The sequence below is a fragment of the Capronia epimyces genome, assembly GCF_000585565.1.
Source record: "Capronia epimyces CBS 606.96 chromosome Unknown aczIQ-supercont1.7, whole genome shotgun sequence".
Classification (NCBI taxonomy): Eukaryota; Fungi; Ascomycota; class Eurotiomycetes; order Chaetothyriales; family Herpotrichiellaceae; genus Capronia; species Capronia epimyces.
Window position 1 is genome coordinate 1,615,013 of NW_006912910.1, and position 18,897 is coordinate 1,633,909.

Here is an 18,897-nt window from a genome sequence, read left to right on the forward strand (position 1 = left end):
TGGAGGGTTTGGCTGGAAGCGAATGAAGCGGAGGAGGGACAAAAGGGCAGGGAGGGAGTAAAGATTGACGAGGATGAGATGCTAGTGCGGCGAATTTCGACTCCACCAGGAACAATAATAACTAAAAAAATCCCAGAGACCAGACACTCACTCGTCGCCTCACCACCTTCTGCCCGCTCTGTCGTCCGCCCAACATGCTTCGGAGACAGGCGCGAGAGCGGCGAGACTACATTTATCGTCGCGCGCTTCAACTCAGAGATGCAAGCATTGCCGAAAAGCGTGCTCTGCTCAAGAAATCCCTGGCCACGGGCAAGCCTCTCGACCCCTCCGTTGCCAACGACAAATCTCTACGCAAAGACTTCAAGTACGACGAATCTCTCGATCCCGAGACCCTCGCCGCCCAAGAATCCATCGATGATGAGTACTCGATGCTCTCTGGTCTCTCGGATCCCAGACCACTTGTCACCACCTCTCGAAGCCCCTCGACCCGCCTGAGTACCTTTTCCAAAGAGATTCGACTACTCCTGCCCACCTCGATCCGATTGAATCGAGGCAATCTCATCCTGCCGAACCTACTGGCTAGTGCGAAAGCCGCCGCTCTGACCGACATCATCGTCCTCCACGAGCACCGAGGCACACCCACTGCCATGACAATCTCCCACCTGCCCCATGGTCCAACGGCCTCCTTCTCTCTCCACAATGTCGTCTTGAGAGCCGATATTCCTGATGCGGCGAGAGGCACGGTGTCGGAATCGTACCCGCATCTGATCTTCGAAGGCTTTACAACGCGACTGGGTAAGAGAGTGGTGCAGATTCTCAAACATCTCTTCCCGCCACGGGATGGTCCTCATAAGGTTGGAAATCGGGTGGTCACGTTCAAGAATGTCGAAGATAGCATCGAGGTCCGGCATCACGTCTTTGTGCAGACTGGCTATCGAGATGTTGAGTTGGCCGAAGTTGGACCTAGGATGACCATGAGATGCTTTGAACTAAAAGGAGGCACGTTGGAGAAAGATTCCGGAGGAGAGGTTGAATGGGCCTTGACACAATACACTCGAACGGGACGGAAGAAGAACTATCTATGAGAAGCATCCCTTGCTGCAAAGGTGCATGAGCGAGCACCGCTTGCAAGTCTTGTCGAGTTCCAACGATTCCTCCCGTCAGCCTCGCCTCCTCGATCTGACTGATCTCGAAACGTGGAAGTGTCGTCTCAGTGATGCCGCTGACCACGCACTGGTGTGGCCGTCGACCCAGTCCGTCTGTGACGGTCCCATTGCCGAATCTTCCGCCAAACTCAGAGAAGTATTTCGATTACCATCCTGCTGGAGGGGTCTTTGCCTTGGCGTCGATTGCTTCTGTCGCGGTGAGCTCGGTTGTGTTCATGACAACGGTCACGCTCGGTCGTCGTTCCCTCCCTTCAACTGATGGCGCAGGCTCAACAGGGTCGTCGTTCCCTCCCCAACTTGCCACCAGTGGTCCCCAAAAATCCCATCGCCGCTCGTTTGCGCCATCTTCACCACCGATCTTTCCGTCTTGGGCATCAGCCATCTGGAGACGTCTCTTTGCACTCTCGCGATCTTCCCAGTCCACTCCGACCCGTCTCTTGAAGAATTTGCGGAACATATCCCATGCGAAGTCAAATGTGCTGCCAGGTGGCGCGAGCATTTGTACGTGCCGTTGGCCTGGTCGCGTGTATATGAAGTAGCACGCGTATGATTTGAATCTCGGTTGCTTCGGCTTGGTGGGTGTGGAATCCTCTGTCGGAGTTTTGGCGACGGCCGGATCGTGTTCGAAAAGCTGCAATCCCTGAGCCCACGGATCGGGGATATGGACCCGCAATGCCGGATTGGATGGTTTGAGATATCGGGGAAGAGAACTTGCAACTGCTGGGTACCGGGAGTAGGGATATGGCTTGGGAAAATAACACAGAGGGACCGGGCAAGGTGGCAGGCTGGCTTTCAACAACCGCGGACCAAATTCTGCAAAAGCATCATCTCCACTGGAACCAGAGGACAAATACTGTGCACACCTGTCCGGAGACACGACATCGTCCGAGACCTTGCGTCGGCGATCTGGATTTTCAGGCAATATCGGGTAGAAGGTGTGGCGGTGGGAGGCAAAGTAAGGTGCGTAACGCACCTTGAGACGATGTTTCTCCAATTGATTCCTCAAGATGTCCTTTCTCACAAGGGTGACGAGGAATACGAACCCGTTACTGTCGATGAACGGGCGGTAGCCGGCTGTGATGGCAGGAGCATGTCAGCAGGCAGTACCCTTGGAACCTGGTAATCGTGGGTTCTGTGACTTACAGACAGCCATGTCCTTCTCGAACTCGGCACATGCAGCGTCAAACTCCTTGCCTGTGTATTGTGAGCGTCATCGACGCCGAATGATAATGATTGATCTTGTTCTTGGGAAAGCTGCGACATACCAGCGATTTCGATGCGTTCATCTTTGTTGAGGATCGACTTCTCCTGCTTCATTCCTGCCATATTCGCCTTGTTCTTTCTCACGACTTTCCTCTTCTTTGACTGCCGCTTTCCCGTCGCTTTCTCTAGCGTGTCTCGTGGCCCTCTCGTTTCTAAAGTCATACTCTGGCTCTCGATCCCCTGTTCCGACTTTCCACGGGTATCCTCTTCAGTGACTGCTTTCCTCTTCCGTACCGTCTTCGTGACCCTGCGCGGCTCGAACTCGTACTTGATTGTGTCTAGCGGACGCTTTGATTTGCTGAGGAGGCTATCTTCCAGCCATTCGAGCTGGACGATACGGATGGTGCGGTACTGACGTGCTTCCCGGACTGCAGACCTACCAGGTTAGTAGGTAGGTCTATGGCAGCCAATATGAACTGACGTGGATGAAGTGTTATAAAGTGTGATATATTGTAGAAAAATGGAGAATGGAGAATGGTTGAAGTGTAGATGTAATATGGTAGTTGATGCTTGACTGTGTGCTTGAGGTGTAGCAAACAGATTATGCAGAGTCACCACAAACACGGAATCTGGTCAGGCAGCAGCCACCACGGATTTGGGCTGTGGCAAACCCAGAAACAAAGCAGCTGGTAGACAGCCGATCTCTTTCATGCTGGCACTGACACCTGGTCGTCCCACTGCAAACAAAAGTTGACAAACAACTTACCTAGTGGATGATATCTCTTCCAAGCTTTCTGGCTGGCAAGAAGATGTGTGACGTCCTTGGAAATTTCCTTGCAGAACGTGCCGCCATTGTGCTCGATCCAGCCTTTGATCTTTTCGTTCTTGTCGGTTGGAAAGTCGTTGGTAGAAACGACACAGATGTTGCGAAATGTTTTACCCATGTTGCAGGAGATGATAACCGATCTCGATCCAAGCTCGACCTTGATGATTGGTAATATTCGATGATCTGATAGAAAGTGATAAGCGAGGATGACACAGTGGTGTAGAGCATCAAGCCGGAGTCTGAAGGCAATGGTCTCTAGTAGTGACAGAATGGACACCCTGTACTGAAATTGGAGTTCACGAGTATTAAGTGATAATGATCAAAGAAGACCGCTGTATTCAAGGTGAATATCGGATGCGATCCATGCAAGACTGTCAGAAGACGACGTATGAGAAGATGGAAGGGACAATAACAAACTCCGAGAAGACAAGCAAGGACAAGGAAAGAGTGTACCAAAACTGGCAGAAAAGGCTTTGAGTAAGAAAGGGAAACAAAATTGGGTGACAAGGTGACAGATATGGTATCACTAAGGTAAGTGACTCCTGTGCCGTTCTGAGAGAGGTGGTCGGTGAAGATTGACAAAATCACATGTGAGAATATGGTCAGCGTGACAAGGCGCGAAGATCCATCGTCTGGCACAGTGAGAGAATATGGAACTGACTTGGACATATCGAATGTGAGATCAAAGGTCCAACCTCAGGGTATCATATTCTGCATACCGTCTATCAACCCTTCACGGCCTTGACAAACGCCGATATTTTGGACAAATCTTGCTTTCCGTCTGATTCGACTCCGCTGCTAACATCGACTCCAGCAATGTTGCTTTTATAGGGACCTAAAGCATCCAGGACTGCGTTGATGTTGTCTGGTGCGAGACCACCTGCCAATATCACCTTCAGACCGGAATCCCTAGTAAATAGCGATTTTACTTCATCCAGATTTAATTGTTGGCCTGCACCTCCAGCACCGGAATCCAAGAGGGGCAAAGCATGAAATGCTCGGCTTGAAATACCTGGCTCCAAGGGAGAGAATCTGCGCAACACGGGGACTGGGATATTGCGGGCGTACTCGATAGGTTCAGAACCGTGAAGTTGAACAACATCGAGGCCGAGCTTGTAGATTTGTTCAATGATGAATTCGAGAGGAGCATCAAGAAAAACACCGACCAGCTGTGCACGATCTGGCCGGACTAGCAGCCTTGACGAATGCTCGAAAAAGTTTGACGTGCCAACGTCGGGCGGTCCCGACATCTTCTTTTTCGCAGGTTTGGGCGTCGATCTGACCACTTCAGCTATTTGCAGAGCAACGTCGTCCGAAACGAACCGATTTCGACCAGGAACGAGGATGATTCCCACCAAGTCCGCCCCAGCTTCAATGGCCGTTCTCGCAGCTTCTGCCGTTCTTGTGCCGCAGATTTTGACCAACAACTGAGGCTGTGACGTTTTCTTTGGTTTGACGTTATCATCTCCTACAAGCTTAGTGATAAAGTCAACAGTGTTTGATGCTCGCATCAAAGCTTCGCCGACTAAAATGGCCTTCACGCCGTCCTTTCGATAGGCTTGGACATCATGAGGCCCAGAGATCCCGCTCAAGGCGCACACGATCGTTGATTCTGGGACAAGATCTAGTAATCGACTGGTTGTCGCGAGATCCACTTCGAAGTTTGTAAGATCGCGGTTGTTCACACCGATGACCTGTGAGCCGAGGTCGACTGCAATTCTCATCTCCTCCGCAGTGTTGACCTCGACCAACGGCTCCATTCCAAGAGAGCGAGAGTAATGGTAAAGGCGGGTCAAAGTCTCCACATCCAGCATCTTCACAATGAGCAGTACCGTATCTGCCCCAGCCAGGCGTGCCTCTAGGATCTGATACTCCTCAAAGATGAATTCTTTCCGCAGAACTGCAGGTCGATTTGGCATAGAATCCAGACTCTGCCGAACGGCTCTGAGATCTTCGAGGCTTCCCTTGAACCATTCAGGCTCCGTGAGAACCGATATGACACTGGCCCCCGCAGTTGCGTACTTTCGAGCCTGAGATGGAGCACAGGTGTTGAGAGATATGATACCCTTGGAAGGTGACGCTCGCTTGATTTCCGCCAGCAAGGCCAAGGGATACGCCGATTGTCGAAGTCTTTTTGGGAATGAGATTTGAGGGGGAGCAAGGCCGATATCATAGGCAGCTTGAAGGTCTTCAGGCCGCTGCGAAGGGATCAGCTTTTGGGCTGCCACAGATTCCCGTCGATGAGCGTATATAGTATCAAGAATCGATTCCTTCTTAGATGTAGGCTGGCCATTTGTGGCCACAGATGCTTGTTTCCTGCCACCGGCAACATGCAGGTTATCAGACCACTTGCCGCCCGACATGACCAGGAAGTTCTTGAACATGAGTCTTCCATTCTCAGTTAGGATGCTTTCCGGGTGAAACTGGACACCTTCAATCACGTATTCCTTGTGCCGCACTCCCATAATGACTCCCCTACCACCATCAGGGCCCTTGGCGATCCAAGAGGAGACTTCCAACGATGGTGGTAGGGTCAGATGAGTTCCTGCCAGGGAATGGTATCTGGTGACAGGCAGGTCCTGTTCCAACGATGTATAACACCCTTTGCCGTCGTGCCTCAGTGGAGAGGTCTTGCCGTGCAGAATCTCTCCTGTAACATCTACCTGGCCACCAAAGACGGATATGATACACTGCTGACCCATGCACACGCCTAATATAGGGATTTTGCCTGCGAAGTATTGGATGGCATCTTTGCTAATCCCTGCATCGGTGTCAGGGTGGCCAGGGCCTGGACTGATGACCAGCTGTGTCGGCTTCTTCGCAATCAATTCGTCGAGTGTGACTTTATCGTTTCGGTAGACCGTGACAGTTGCACCCTCCAAGACCAGATACTGGTAGACGTTCCAGGTGAAAGAGTCATAATTGTCGATGAGGACGAGATTGCTGGCGGAAGCTAGTTTCACGGCAGGTATTGGCTGAAAGGGAGAATGGTCGATTAGAGTAGAGGGGGCCATGGTCGGCGCTTTAGAGAGAGCAAGGGTAACAATTCCCCTCCTGCCGTGGATGGAGCAGGAATTTCCAATGTCCAAAGAGTCAGAGGTCCATTTTGCGGTCACGAAATTTCCCCGGACTTTCTACGGCGGATCAGAGCACTTCCCACAAGTAAGCCAAGATATCATGTCTCAACGGCGAAGCATTTGGCTTGCAAATTGTCGCGACGCACTTGCATTCAACTGCAGTGCGTGTCAATATCGATCATTCGTGTAGAATACCGACCATGCCTTAACCACACGCCAACTTCTCTGTCAAACATGGCGCCCGGGTCGCTAAGCCCTGTTTATCTTCCAGACCTGGGAAAATGCCTTGCCGGCGAGCTCCTTCTTCCGTGCGGTTGACTTCCAGATGCCCGATACGCACAGAAATGCTAATATGTTTCTAGTTCTTGGGACGATCTGCTGGATGCCTTGCTGTCCCACGATGAGACAAGATCTGGGCTCGCTGTCGAAATCCTCTCCGGCGATCGTCCTAAAAAGGTCTTGTCCGAACTGTTTCCCACGTTTCCACCGCCATCGCCCTCCTCCAAAACCGCAGTCGATTCAATCACCGCCGCGATCAGTTCTCCAAACCCCCATTACAGCATTGACGAAATCAAGGCGGACGCTCTGTGGCTGAGCCAGCAGGCAAACTTGGACGAGCTGGAGGCATTGCGCCTGACCGTCTTAGAATGGCAATACCGACCAGAGTCACGGCTCAACAAGGGCTATTCAGAGGCTGAACTCGCTAGCCTAAGAGAGGCTCTGGGATCCGATGTTGTCGACAAACAGTTCCAGGTGAAACAAGGCTCAGCCGCAAGAGACGATGGCTTTTTCGGTAACCAGAGCTCCCGCCGGGCGGGACTGATATCTCGGCATCTGCAGGAACGGGTCGTTGTGTTGCGGACGAGAAGATCTCTTTTGGATGCCAGTCTCTTACCCAAGGCTAAAGACATACCCCTGTGCAAGTTGCAAGATCTGGCCAAAGGTCTAGCCCCGAAACCAGATCGCTCCTTGGCTGATGACCTCGACGCCGGCATCACTGCAATACAAGAACAATCAAGGCGGCTGCAACAGGGCCAGCAATGGGACGTGGACGAACTACAAATTCCTCTTCTCAATGACATGTCTGATACGAGTTGTTTGGAGAGCATAGGCACTATCCTAGAAATTTTGTTGTTAAGAGTCAGGAGCTCGAGAGCTACGCCATCTTCTCACACCCTCTTATTGTGGTTGCAGCTTATGGTGTCGCTCGGGTTCTTTGGCCCGTTCACTTCTGAGAACGCGGCGCAGTTGGCCGCCATCCAGAAAATACAGTCGATGGGGTCTCTCGTTACAGCTGCACTTTTCGACCTGGCATCCTCTGTGGCCACCTTGAATGAAACTGCACTGTCCAACCAATCCGTGCGGCCGAATCGAGAACAGCAGTACTTTTTCGACGCTGATGCGGTTCATGAGATCCACCAGCTCCTTGCTCTCCAAGCTGAAACTGGGAACGTGCATGCCGGACCGGCCGTGTTGGCATGGGCGATTATGGTCCACCAAATTCGACTCCTCGCTGCCGCCGTCAAAGAAACGCGTGACAGTCAGCACATCCAAAAGTCCAGCGATGGGGTTTCTCTTTTTGACGCTTCAGCGGGCCGACGAAGCTCTGTCAGTAGCATCGCTTCGTCCCAAGCAAGCATTTTTGAAGAACTCCTCGATAAAGTCATGGCAAGCAACTCGAACGAAGACCCCTCCAGTGTACTGCTCAACACGGTCATCGGCCAATGCCAGGTGTTCGACTATATTAGTATTCTTACCAACTCGGCTTCTGTCCCTTCCAGTGTTCTCTCGGCATATCAACTACAAACCTTGCAGGAGCTTATCACGGTATCTCACTCCTTCTTGGGCTACACTCCGGAGTTGGTGTCGGCTCAGTTGGCATTGTTGTCCACCAGTTCAGATGATGAGCAACAACAAAGACCATACGACCCTGCGATTGACTTTGCCGATGATGAGTTTTTGCTTGCAGGATTCTACGACGTTTCTGCAGCACGGTTTCCCTACGAGAGTCTTCCTTTCCTACAGTTTTCCAGGGCTCTCGCGAAAGCAAAAATATTCAATGACCAAGGAATACACTATGTTGAGCATCGCCTGAGAAAGCTGACCTCGTTCACCCAGGCGGCAATCAAAGGCGTCGAATACAGGACCATTCGTGACGACGAGAGTGGCAATCTTGTGGCTCTCAACAAGCCAGTCAACATGCTCGACCTCACACAGAACAGGCTATTGACCTATACGCATCAGGAATCCGAGTCATCCTCGATTATTCCTGCAGATGCGGAAGGCGAACTCATCTCAGATCCCGATTCGACATCCAAAGTGATCAGATGGCAATATGAATATTCCGGTCTAGCATACTTGGGTCAACTTCTAGAAATACACTACATGGGTCTGTTGCCCACCGCCTTGTCACCGTTTGAGGAGCCTGAAGCGGTTGTCTCCGAGATTATTGGTCTCCTGGCGACTTTGTTGTCCACTATCCACCAAAGTGCCTCGGATGGACGAAGCAAAGACCAAGTACGTGATCACTGCAACAGCGTCTTGATCGAAGCAAGCAGTCACCTCAGTCACGAGGCAGACGTCGTCGCATACGTGTTTGAGATCTTCGAGCAGGAGCTGCAGTCATTTCGCCGACGGTCATCTTCAAGCTTCGACCTCCGGATTCTGCTCTCTTGCTTGGATTTTATCATCGCGCTCACCAACGTGCGGCCACACTTGATCTGGACCAATCTCAACCGAACGAGCCTTCTGGGTCGCCAGTCGTCAGCGACGATTATTCCTGGGATTGTGAGCGCGGTGGAGATTCCTCTACGAAGCTTTGACTTCTTGGAGAGGTGTGCTCGCCTGTACACAGCTCTGGTGCAGCTAGCTCTCACAAACCGAGATAACACCTTGTCTACAGCCGCTGTGGTGACGGCGCGAAGGCGATCTGCATTACCCGCGGGTTGGCAGATTCAAGGGCCGACATTGCTGTCCATGACCGATATCATGTTCAAAGTGTTCCAAGAGATATCGGAGTGGGCATTCCAATCTCCCGCGCAGCAGCTCCGGATCATCACTCTTGTTACGGGAGCATTCAACGACATCCTCCGCTACGGATTTGATATCGGTGATTCATTGGATTCTTCATCCGGCGCGACGGCACTGTTCGCTGAACCGGCACGACTTCTCGCCTCCTCTTTCCGTGCCAGCGGCTCTGACCATGTCGCCGTGGGTCCAATATTGCGCTCCTTTTTCAAGGCTGACGCCTTGGCACACTCTGTTTTGATTGACGCAGGTGACGTTGAGCGTCACATTAACCAATTACTAGCACTGGCCACCGTGATGGCTCGATACGGTGAAACTAGACGTCTGCCGCTCTCGTCAGCTGAGCTACACATTTTCAACGCCATGCCGTCTTTGGTTCGGATACTTCAAATCAAGTCCAAGGTCCGGGTCCAGTGTTTGAAGTTGATCAGGTCGATCGTCTCCTACGTCGGTCAACATGAGCCGTCTTCTCTACTAGGGCACTTGGGCTCCGCTTCTTGCACCGACTTCCTGCATTTGTTGAAACATATTGACCAGGGATCTCACTCGGGCGAGGAGCGTGCCGAGCTCTGGAAAGTCCTGGCTTTGCTGGTCAAGGACTCCCAGCAGTGGCTGGCCATGGTGCTTTTGACTGGCGCCGCTCCGGACAGCTCTAGGAAAGCTAAGGAGGATGCGCCAACGAAGTCTCTCCGAGGGAAGAACTTCCTACAGCTTGCTGTTGACGAACTGGGCCACATTGAATCTCTCCCACAACAAGTCGCGGTGGCCATGCTGGATTTCGTCTTGGAAGCACAACAGAACTGGCCGTGGGTGGCGAACAACCTTGACTCTTCGCCGGAATTCTATAAGAAGGCCATCACGTACGCCACGCACGGAGATGCCAGCCGCAGCGACGAAACTGAACTCGCATATCAAAAGTTGATTGCCGCTCTCATCACTGACCTGTCCAACGCTCACCTTCACCACGCGAAGGCTTCCCGAGACCTCAACGCCATCAAGACCTTCATTCCTCTGATTACTTGGTTGGCCGTGAATGGTGTCGAAGTTTCGAGCTACAATGCGTCTCTGCATTCCAACTTGCGAAGGAACTTTGCTGCCAAGTACAACGGACTGTCAGTTTCCGACATCAAGCACACAGGATTGACCGAAACACACTACGGACCTAATTTCTTCTACGACCTCGAGGTTGCCGACAAACTCTTCACCGACGACGTATATTGGCACGGAGATCGGGGAAGATCGAGCCAGCAATCATTCTCGGCAGAATTCAGAAGAGCGAACGCAAATTTGTCTCTGGTGGACTCTGAGCTGAAGCTGTTACTGAGTCTGCAACGTCTGTGTGTCGACCATTGCAAATTCTTTGGGCAAGATCGCGAAATTCAAAAGAAAATGGCTTACATTGTTCAATGTTGCCTGAGAGCCAATTGTCAGCTCTACCCTGCCGAAGCCATTTTCGACTCAGTGTTTCAGACCCGGGCAGATCTATCCATAGTGTTGCTCGGTGAACTGGTTGCAGCGGGTGCGAGAGGTTCAGAGTTTACGGGCTTGTTGAAGCCTTCCTGGGATGCGGTTCGATTCAGGAATGGTTCATACGAGAAAGCGATCATCAACGACGATCTCACTTACTGGCGGTCGACCCTCTACATCCTACTCATGGCTATTTCGTTCCACGTCAACAAAAAGCGCAGGCCGACCACCGTTCCCGGTACCAGTACTGCCGTTATCACTCTGGACCACGCGAACACGACGTTTCTGGAGATCATGACCCAAATCGTTGCCGACGGCTTCAAGTCGGTTGTAACGGCACTCCAAGAACAGAAACAGAGCAAGCTGAACACCAAATCCACCGACACCTCCGATTCCGTCGGGCCACGCGATATGTCTCTTCTGTTGACCCTCGCGCAAGGCATCTTGCGATTGCCGACCTTGTCACAATTCTCTGTAGAGCTCTCTGAAAGAATTTCTTCTTCCGGTGTCGCCTCATCGTGCGTCCTGCTCTATACATGGTCTCACATCCTCATACGGCCCGAGTTTGACAAGGAGCCGCGGTACGGTTTGTTCTCGGTCCAAATGCTGGCGTCTTTGTCTTCCCTTGCGGGTGTGGCCGAGGAGCTTGCCATTGAGGGGGTGCTGAGCCGCTTTCTCACCTCGAAGACGACCGACTCTCTTCAACGTGTTCCGGGCGGCGTCTCCCATGTTGACTCGCGGCCCACTTGTGGTGTTCTCTACAAAATTTGGGCGACTGGTTTCTTGCCGATATGTCTGAACCTCGTGCACGCAGTGGGTGCCGCCATCGCCCCCGAAATTTCGTCCTTTTTGAACCAATTCACCAACCAGCTCGTGCGTGCCAGCACTAGTTTTATGCTCAGCCCTCAAACCAGAGCGGATGGAACGGACGTTCTGACTCTCGCATTGGCGAGCGAGGCGGCGACACTTGCATTGCTGTCCCGCATTCTTGCCTCATATCGAGAGGCGGGGGCTTCGGCCGCGGTGGACCCGCTAACAATCCCCCCGTTGAAGGGGTACGACGAGCATAGGAAAGCCATCGCCGAGGACATTCGGGACGTGCTGGCCCTGAAAGAAGTCTCCAGAAGGACCATGACTGTTCCGACAGATGAGAGGGAACGAAGTTTGCAGAGCTCGAAGGAAGGTGATAAGTTGGACAGAAAGATTGTGAAGGAATTGAAGATGGCCCTGGCAGCTTTGGGTCGCGACGAAGACGACGAAGAAAAGTGACTGTTTAGTGGGCCGGGCATATTGGTTTCTCGCATGGGTGCCGTATGCCCAGGCACGTTACTATCATGACGCCGAATGACTATGTACGGGAATGGACCAACTACTCTCTTCCAGTCGACCTCCTCCATGCCTGTCTCTGGGCTTGCCACCGGCGATCCGCAATTGCTCCATTCATCCAGTGGACCTGTGCCCCATTTTCGCATTGTCAGAACTGCTTCGGCCTTGGTGCACCTTGCACCTCGGTGGTCCATTTAACGGGAGCGGTCGGAGCCGGATATATGTTTGCTACTCGGGTGGACCATGATGGAAAACACTGTGAACTATGAACGTCCCATACCCCTTGGGCGGCGTGCTATGGAATCCTTGCTTTAACAGCGACTTTAGTCGTAGTAGTTCTGGACCTTGAGCCCCTTGAATTCAAAGCTCGTGCCCTCGCGTTTCTCCAGCACCGTCTTGTAGTGAACATCCTTGACCCGCGCACGCACATACTCGGTGCCGCTCGGAACCGGCTTGCTGGTGTCTTTATCTTCCTCGGTGAGCAGACCGAGGCGCTCCAGCAGAGGTGAAGGTACGGTGCGCATGGGGGTGTTGTCCCCGGGTCGCACAAAGTACAGCAAGCCCAGACGAGGGACGTTGATCTGGTCTTTTGGTGGGGTCACCACTCGGTGGACCGTCGATTTAATGAATCCTGGCGGGGTCAGCACGAGGTGGATAAAGAGGCGACAGACAACAGAGAACTACGCACCGTTGGTGAGGAAAGTCAGGGTGTCGGCGGCGTTACAGGTAATGCCGCCTTCCACAGGCTTAACCCACTTCCATTGGCCCTCGGGGGTGCGAATCTGCAAACCGGCGATGTGCTGGGAGAAGAGCAGGGTCAAGCTGCCAAAGTCGGTGTGGCCGCCCTTGCTGTAAGCTTGGGCTCGGTCCCACTCGTCCTGGGTGCGGACGTTGTAGATCATGTAGCGGAGGTGGTCATCTGAGACCTGGTCATAGTCGTGGGCGTTGAGCAGGTAGTCTTCTGGCAGCTCGAGGATGACGGACATGAGAACAAACAGCTTGCGGATGACCTTGTCGAAGACCTCACGGTGGAAGCTGGCTATCTCGTTGTAGTGCTCGCGCACAATGTCGTGCTTGGGGACGTTGGCGAGGGCCGGGATGTCTTTGGGGATGTTGAGCTGGCAGCAGGCTGAGAGTCAGTATGGCACAAGCGGGAGACGAGGCTGAAAGGAATAGGCTGGACGCAGGCATCATCCCCCACCATTTCGACGTTATCCTTGACCCCGGTGTCGCCGATCCAGCGTGAGTTCTCGCGATAGCCGAAATACTCGCCCTCGGCAAAATTGCAGGGGAACTGGCGCTTCTCCTCGAGCGACTGCTTAAAGAAGGTGTTGCCGATGCTGAATTGCCGCAGCACCTTCGCATCGTCCAGGCCGGTGTTGACCACCACCCAGAACCCAACTCGGGTCAGGGCATCGTAGAGCTGCTTGGCCAGCTCTTGCTTACCGCCCGGCTCGTCGAAGCGCGAGAGATCGATCTTGGCCAGGGGAGCCCAGTCTAGGTCTTCAGAGGTCGGAGCGGGCCGGTTCCAGGGTTTGACCAGGATCCGGCTGGTGTCCGCGGCGGGCTCTTGGACGGCCACTGGTGCCATGGTTGATGGGAAGAAGGGTTAGATGAATCTGATCTCACCAAAGAGCATGGAAAGCAGACAAAGCAGACAAGATGTATCCCGCTTATATATCAAGAAGCGACCAGGCCAGTGCGGGGCTGTCGACTCACCTCGCATCCCGTACGGCAGTGGTCGGTATATCACAGGCCAGTGAGATAGCCGGGGTGCGTCTTCGGCTGCAGTATGCGCGGCATATCAACCGCACCCCCATGGCGTGCTTTCATTCTAAAGAGGCGTGCTCGCTGGGGATAACATCGACAGCCTCTTGCCCCACGGCCATATTCCGACGGGGCTCCTAAGGCTGTCGATCTAATTAGCCCAGCCCCTAACCGCGTGGGTCCGTGGTTTTGTTTATTCTGACAACCCTTTTGCCCCTTGTGCTCCGTCGCCAGTCTCCTTATCAATTATGATCACGCTACGGCTATAACATACAGTTGAGGTTGCATGAAGGTGGGTAAGAGCCCTGCTCGAATATGGCCTGGGAGGGGTCCATGGGGCAAGAAGATGTCTTACGCCTTTGTAACTGTCCATGTCGTGATGGCCCGCCCCAGTACCAGGGCTCTGGGGGTACGGTTATATACGAACCCAAGCGTGATGCATATCTCCCTCGGGGTTTCTTGTCATCCCGCCGCAAGTATCACAAAGCTTGATACCTGGTACCGGCATTCTCCCAAGTCATCGTCTCCTAATCCTCCAAGATGGGCGCGGAGAAAAGCCTGGATCACGGCTTCACTGCCGTCGAGGCCGTGTCCCCCAGCCTTGACAGCAACGGGGATGGGGCCCCAGCCATCGACAGGGAACTCGAGAAGAAGGCGATGCGCAAGATCGACTTCTGGCTCGTGGGCTTCTACTCGGTGGTCTACATCTTCCGGGTCATCGACTCGTCCAACTACTCGAATGCTGCCATCATCAATCTGGAGAACGGGACGGGCATCAAGAAAGAGCTGCATTTCAACCCGTCACAATGGGCATGGACACTGTCCATTTTCTCCTACAGCTACCTGATCTTCGAGCCGAGCAACACTGTTCTGCTCAAGTATTTCCGCCCGTCCCGATGGATGTTTGTGCTCATCCTCGTCTGGGGCATCTGCGCCTGTTCGTCGGCCGCCACCCAGAGCTTCCAGGGCATGATGTGTGTCCGCTTTGCCATCGGTATGGCCGAGGCCGGCTTCTACCCCGCCGTCCTGTATCACATGGCTTTCTTCTATCGCCCGACCGAGATGCCTTGGCGCATTGCGCTGTTCTACTCCGTTGGTCAGATCTCCAGTGCCCTGAGCGGCCTGTTAGCCTTTGCCGTCAGCTTCATGGATGGACTCGGCGGCCTGGCCGGATGGCGCTGGCTTTTCCTGCTGGAAGGCTTGCCCGCCATCATCTTGGCCTTTGTTGCACTATTCGGCCTGCCCGACTATCCTCACACGGCTAAGATGCTCAGCTCCGAAGAACGCGAGCTCGTCGCCCGCCGATTGTCGTCGACCGCGCCATCGGGAGAAAAGGGTCGCTGGGACTGGACGAGCTTGAAAAAGCTCTTCGTAGATCCTACTGTCTACACCTTCTGCATCTACTGGGTCGCCCATGGTATCGGCGGCTTCGGCGTCGGCTATGCCCTGCCCACCGTCATCTATCAGCTGGGGTTCACCACCACCGCCAAATCTCAGTTGATGAACATCGTATGTCCTGCTGCAGCCTCGGCTTGTCTCTCCTGCTAACTTGCTCCTCTTTTAGCCACCCTACGTGACATGTTTCTTCCTGCTTAACGCACTGGGCTACATGATCCACAAGAAATGGATCCGACCGTGGACGACGGCCGTCGCAAGTAAGATCTTCTGCCTTCTGCTTTGATTCCTGGACACTGTCATTGACACTGACACCCTGTAATAGTCGAGGGCACCACCATTGTGTGCTATATCATCCTGATCACCGTGCACAGTGCGGTGGTCAAATACCTGGCTCTGATCGTGGCCGTGTCGTGCGCCGGCTCAGCCTATCCTGTCATCTGGCCTGAACGCATCCGAGCGCTCCAAGGCACGGTGGCGGCCGGCATTGGAATTGGGCTCACCAACGCCATGGCACAGTTTGGCGGCATTGTCGGCCCACACGTCTACAGCACCATCTACGGCCCGACCTACCGCGTCTCGTACATCATCTGCCTATGTCACCTTGTTGTCTCCATCTCCGCTGTGCTGGCGTCGTGGTTCTTCGTCCGGCGAAAGGACCGGCAAAGAAAAGCACTCGATGCTTTGGAGTGAGACTGCTACGCTTGCACAAGTCCGTGGCGTAGGTGCGTTGCACAATTATGCATGCATGCATGGAGAGCTTAGATTGGCTCAAACTATAAACTTCCAGCCTTGTTAGGAGCTGGCTTCAAGAAAAGCGACACGAATCTGTCAGTACATGGAGGACTGGCGACGGATGGATAGAACTCTCAAATCCTTTCGCCTTGCCTTTCATAACAGAGTCCACACGCTCAGGATTAGGAGTTGTGCCCCAAGTATTCTAACCACACTATATCGGATTGTGTAGCCTAACAAAAGAGTTCTATGCTCATGAGGCCTCCTTACCTATTGCTGTCTTGGGTCGTCCCTAAGCACTGACTCCCCTATGTGAGATTAGTAATAGCTTCATATAGTCGAGGCTATGTATCTACTTTTAGAGGTCTTATATTCAAAGGTGGCACATTGTCACGGTTGACCCAAACCGTTACACCACGACGGTCGCCAAAAAGGACGAAGTAACTAATTCACTCGTGAATTAGCCACTTAGTGTATATAACCGTCACACAAGAGAGCAGTATAGGCGAGAGAGAAGAGGTAGGTACCTTACTAATATACTACTTCACTTCACTTAGTAGGATAATCTCTTTTCTAAGAACTTTCACCCTAAATCAATACCTGAAAGTAGAGATCAGGGAGTCTTCGCCTATAATTGGTGATAATCTATAGACTGGGGACTAGGGGTCGGCGGAAACATGTTAGAGCAGCAATTAGAAGCGCTTCAATTCCGGCTCGCAATGTGGGCTGTATAAGAGGCTTGAATCCAGACGAATGGTTCATCGGTACTGGAGGAAGATCTGAGTCGTGACGTCCCTCAAGATCAAAAGTAGTAGAATCCGAGCATCCGAGATGCCAGAAAACATAGGGCTGTCCCTGAGCTAGGTAAGGGAAGTCTTCCGCAATAGTTGAAACAGTGATTTCCGGGTTGAACATAGGGCCAAAGTGCTCAGCAAAGCCTCCTTTGAGAAGGTTGGTTGTCTTAAGATCGTTGATGGTCAAAGGAAACCGGCGAGTTGTCGTAAATTCAGGTGGTTGTGGAGCGTTGCTGGCTTGACACTCAGCGTTGATGATACGATAAATAGATTTCAGTAACTGGTCTCTTGTTGAACTCGTCACGAATCGGATGTCAATACCGAGTTCCAAGTCATTTGGGATGATATTCTCCGCAGCCGCTGCACTTAAAGGCACAGCTGTCACAACGGCAGTCTCGCTCGGGGCTAGCTCTCTGCTAACAATCTGCTGTAGACGTATAACACAGTTGGCAGCCAGAACCCCAGCATCAATTAAACGATGTGGTTGAGATGCGTGTCCTCCTCGTCCATGAATCTTGCACCGCATACTCTCTGCCCCTGCCATAATGGTGTCATTGCGTAGACCGATCATTCCGGCCGGGAGGTTTGCGACAATATGTTGTCCAAATAGATAATCAGGCTTTGGAATCTTGTTGGAGAGCCCGTCGGCGATCATGGCTAGAGCACCGGTCCCACGCTCCTCTGCCGGCTGGAAAAGAACAATCAATGTTCCACACCATTGATCGCGGGCTTTTGTCACGAGAATGTCTGTCGCTGCAAGAAGGCATGTGATATGCATGTCGTGACCGCATGCATGCATGACTGGTTTGCTTACTCCGTCAAGAGTGGCAACAACATTGCTCTGGTAGGGGAGGCCAGTGGTTTCTTGAATTGGCAGCCCGTCAATATCAGCTCGCAACAGTATTGTTGGTCCAGATTGGTTTTCGAAGACCCCAACAACCCCACAACCTCCGATCCCTGTATAGATCTCCAGTCCATCGCAGCGTGCAAGCCATGACTCAATCAAGTGGGACGTTTCCACCTCAGCATTTGAGAGTTCTGGATGCGCATGTAAATGCTTGTAGATTTCTTCATATTGAGTAAGGTCCTTAGGGAGACATCTACTAAGGACGTCTGATAGTTGCGTCATAATATCAATCTTGCTTAGGTAGCAGGTAAAAATCAATCTCCAAGCTCTTTTAGAGGTATGTAGAAGGCGACACCAGGTGCGAACTGCTAGAGCGAAAAGTATAGTAGCGCTTAGTGTATCTATACAATCACGTCATCCGGTCACATGACTGCCAAGATTACGCCAAGGCTGCCTACTATCCTACTCTATGGTACCTATCGAAGAAAACCAAGACTTTTTATACGATAGGTACTAAGGAATATTAATTATCGAATATCGCTTAGTACCTATCGTATAATCTCTCTTTTTTTTCTTAATAATCTATCCTTAGGGTCTTTACTATAAATATATAAAGTTTCGAAGATATCGACGTAGAACTCGTAAAGGTAGAAGGGAAACCCTAAAGTGTTATTTTAGAGGGGGAAGAATTACTAAGACTTCGAATATATATACCCGCGCCTCGAAAATCCCTAGCGTACCTAACCTAACAACGACTACCTCTTAAGAACCGAACGCTACCTTAGAAGAATCGAACGACGACTCGAAAATCTCTAGTTAAAATATATATAGGGGCGGGATAATATAGTTCGTTTTTATAAGACGGGCTTCGAAAAGAATAAGGCGACGCTCGTTTTTTTCGAAGCTATCTTATTACGAATACGTATATATATTCGTGATACGTATACGCCCGAGATACCGTCGCTCGTTTTTTTAAGGCTAATATTAAAAAGAACGAGTAGAAGCCCGTTATTCTCGATATCTATCGAGTCGCTCGAATAAAACGGGGCTTAGGTCGAAAGTTTCGAGTATAGATTAGGTAAGAGCGGGTAAGGTAAGCTAGAAGTAAGACTTTAATAAGGCTCTTAGGTAAATACTCGTCCTAGACGAGTAAATACTCGTTTTATACGACTAAGATAAGTTATCGCTAAGTCTTATATATCTAGAGAATATATAAGTTATACTATTATATTACTTCTTTCTAACCTTCTCTCTTTTATATTACGCC

The 18,897-nt window shown here is 51.9% G+C and overlaps 7 protein-coding genes across 7 annotated transcripts; 3 read left to right on the forward strand and 4 right to left on the reverse strand.

Annotated features, from left to right (window-relative positions):
* Window positions 1-194: 194 nt before the first annotated feature.
* On the forward strand, window positions 195-1,085 carry A1O3_08388 (uncharacterized protein; the record flags this gene model as incomplete). The annotated part of the gene is made up of 1 exon (XM_007738486.1): window positions 195-1,085. One exon carries the CDS (start codon window positions 195-197, stop codon window positions 1,083-1,085), a length of 891 nt encoding a protein of 296 aa, XP_007736676.1.
* Window positions 1,086-1,311: 226 nt separating this feature from the next.
* A1O3_08389 (uncharacterized protein) lies at window positions 1,312-3,313 on the reverse strand (the record flags this gene model as incomplete). Its single annotated transcript, XM_007738487.1, has 4 exons — window positions 1,312-2,240; window positions 2,310-2,360; window positions 2,432-2,797; window positions 3,136-3,313. The coding sequence occupies 4 exons, from the start codon at window positions 3,311-3,313 to the stop codon at window positions 1,312-1,314; spliced, it is 1,524 nt and encodes a 507-aa protein (XP_007736677.1).
* Window positions 3,314-3,920: 607 nt separating this feature from the next.
* On the reverse strand, window positions 3,921-6,209 carry A1O3_08390 (anthranilate synthase component 2; the record flags this gene model as incomplete). Its single annotated transcript, XM_007738488.1, has 1 exon — window positions 3,921-6,209. One exon carries the CDS (start codon window positions 6,207-6,209, stop codon window positions 3,921-3,923), a length of 2,289 nt encoding a protein of 762 aa, XP_007736678.1.
* A 297-nt stretch (window positions 6,210-6,506) lies between these two features.
* Window positions 6,507-12,035, forward strand: A1O3_08391 (uncharacterized protein; the record flags this gene model as incomplete). Its single annotated transcript, XM_007738489.1, has 2 exons — window positions 6,507-6,580; window positions 6,635-12,035. The coding sequence occupies 2 exons, from the start codon at window positions 6,507-6,509 to the stop codon at window positions 12,033-12,035; spliced, it is 5,475 nt and encodes a 1,824-aa protein (XP_007736679.1).
* A 380-nt stretch (window positions 12,036-12,415) lies between these two features.
* A1O3_08392 (uncharacterized protein) lies at window positions 12,416-13,683 on the reverse strand (the record flags this gene model as incomplete). The annotated part of the gene is made up of 3 exons (XM_007738490.1): window positions 12,416-12,723; window positions 12,781-13,210; window positions 13,294-13,683. The coding sequence occupies 3 exons, from the start codon at window positions 13,681-13,683 to the stop codon at window positions 12,416-12,418; spliced, it is 1,128 nt and encodes a 375-aa protein (XP_007736680.1).
* Window positions 13,684-14,399: 716 nt separating this feature from the next.
* On the forward strand, window positions 14,400-15,947 carry A1O3_08393 (uncharacterized protein; the record flags this gene model as incomplete). Its single annotated transcript, XM_007738491.1, has 3 exons — window positions 14,400-15,368; window positions 15,424-15,514; window positions 15,580-15,947. The coding sequence occupies 3 exons, from the start codon at window positions 14,400-14,402 to the stop codon at window positions 15,945-15,947; spliced, it is 1,428 nt and encodes a 475-aa protein (XP_007736681.1).
* A 687-nt stretch (window positions 15,948-16,634) lies between these two features.
* A1O3_08394 (hippurate hydrolase) lies at window positions 16,635-17,561 on the reverse strand (the record flags this gene model as incomplete). The annotated part of the gene is made up of 1 exon (XM_007738492.1): window positions 16,635-17,561. The coding sequence occupies one exon, from the start codon at window positions 17,559-17,561 to the stop codon at window positions 16,635-16,637; it is 927 nt and encodes a 308-aa protein (XP_007736682.1).
* Between the last annotated feature and the right edge of the window lie 1,336 nt (window positions 17,562-18,897).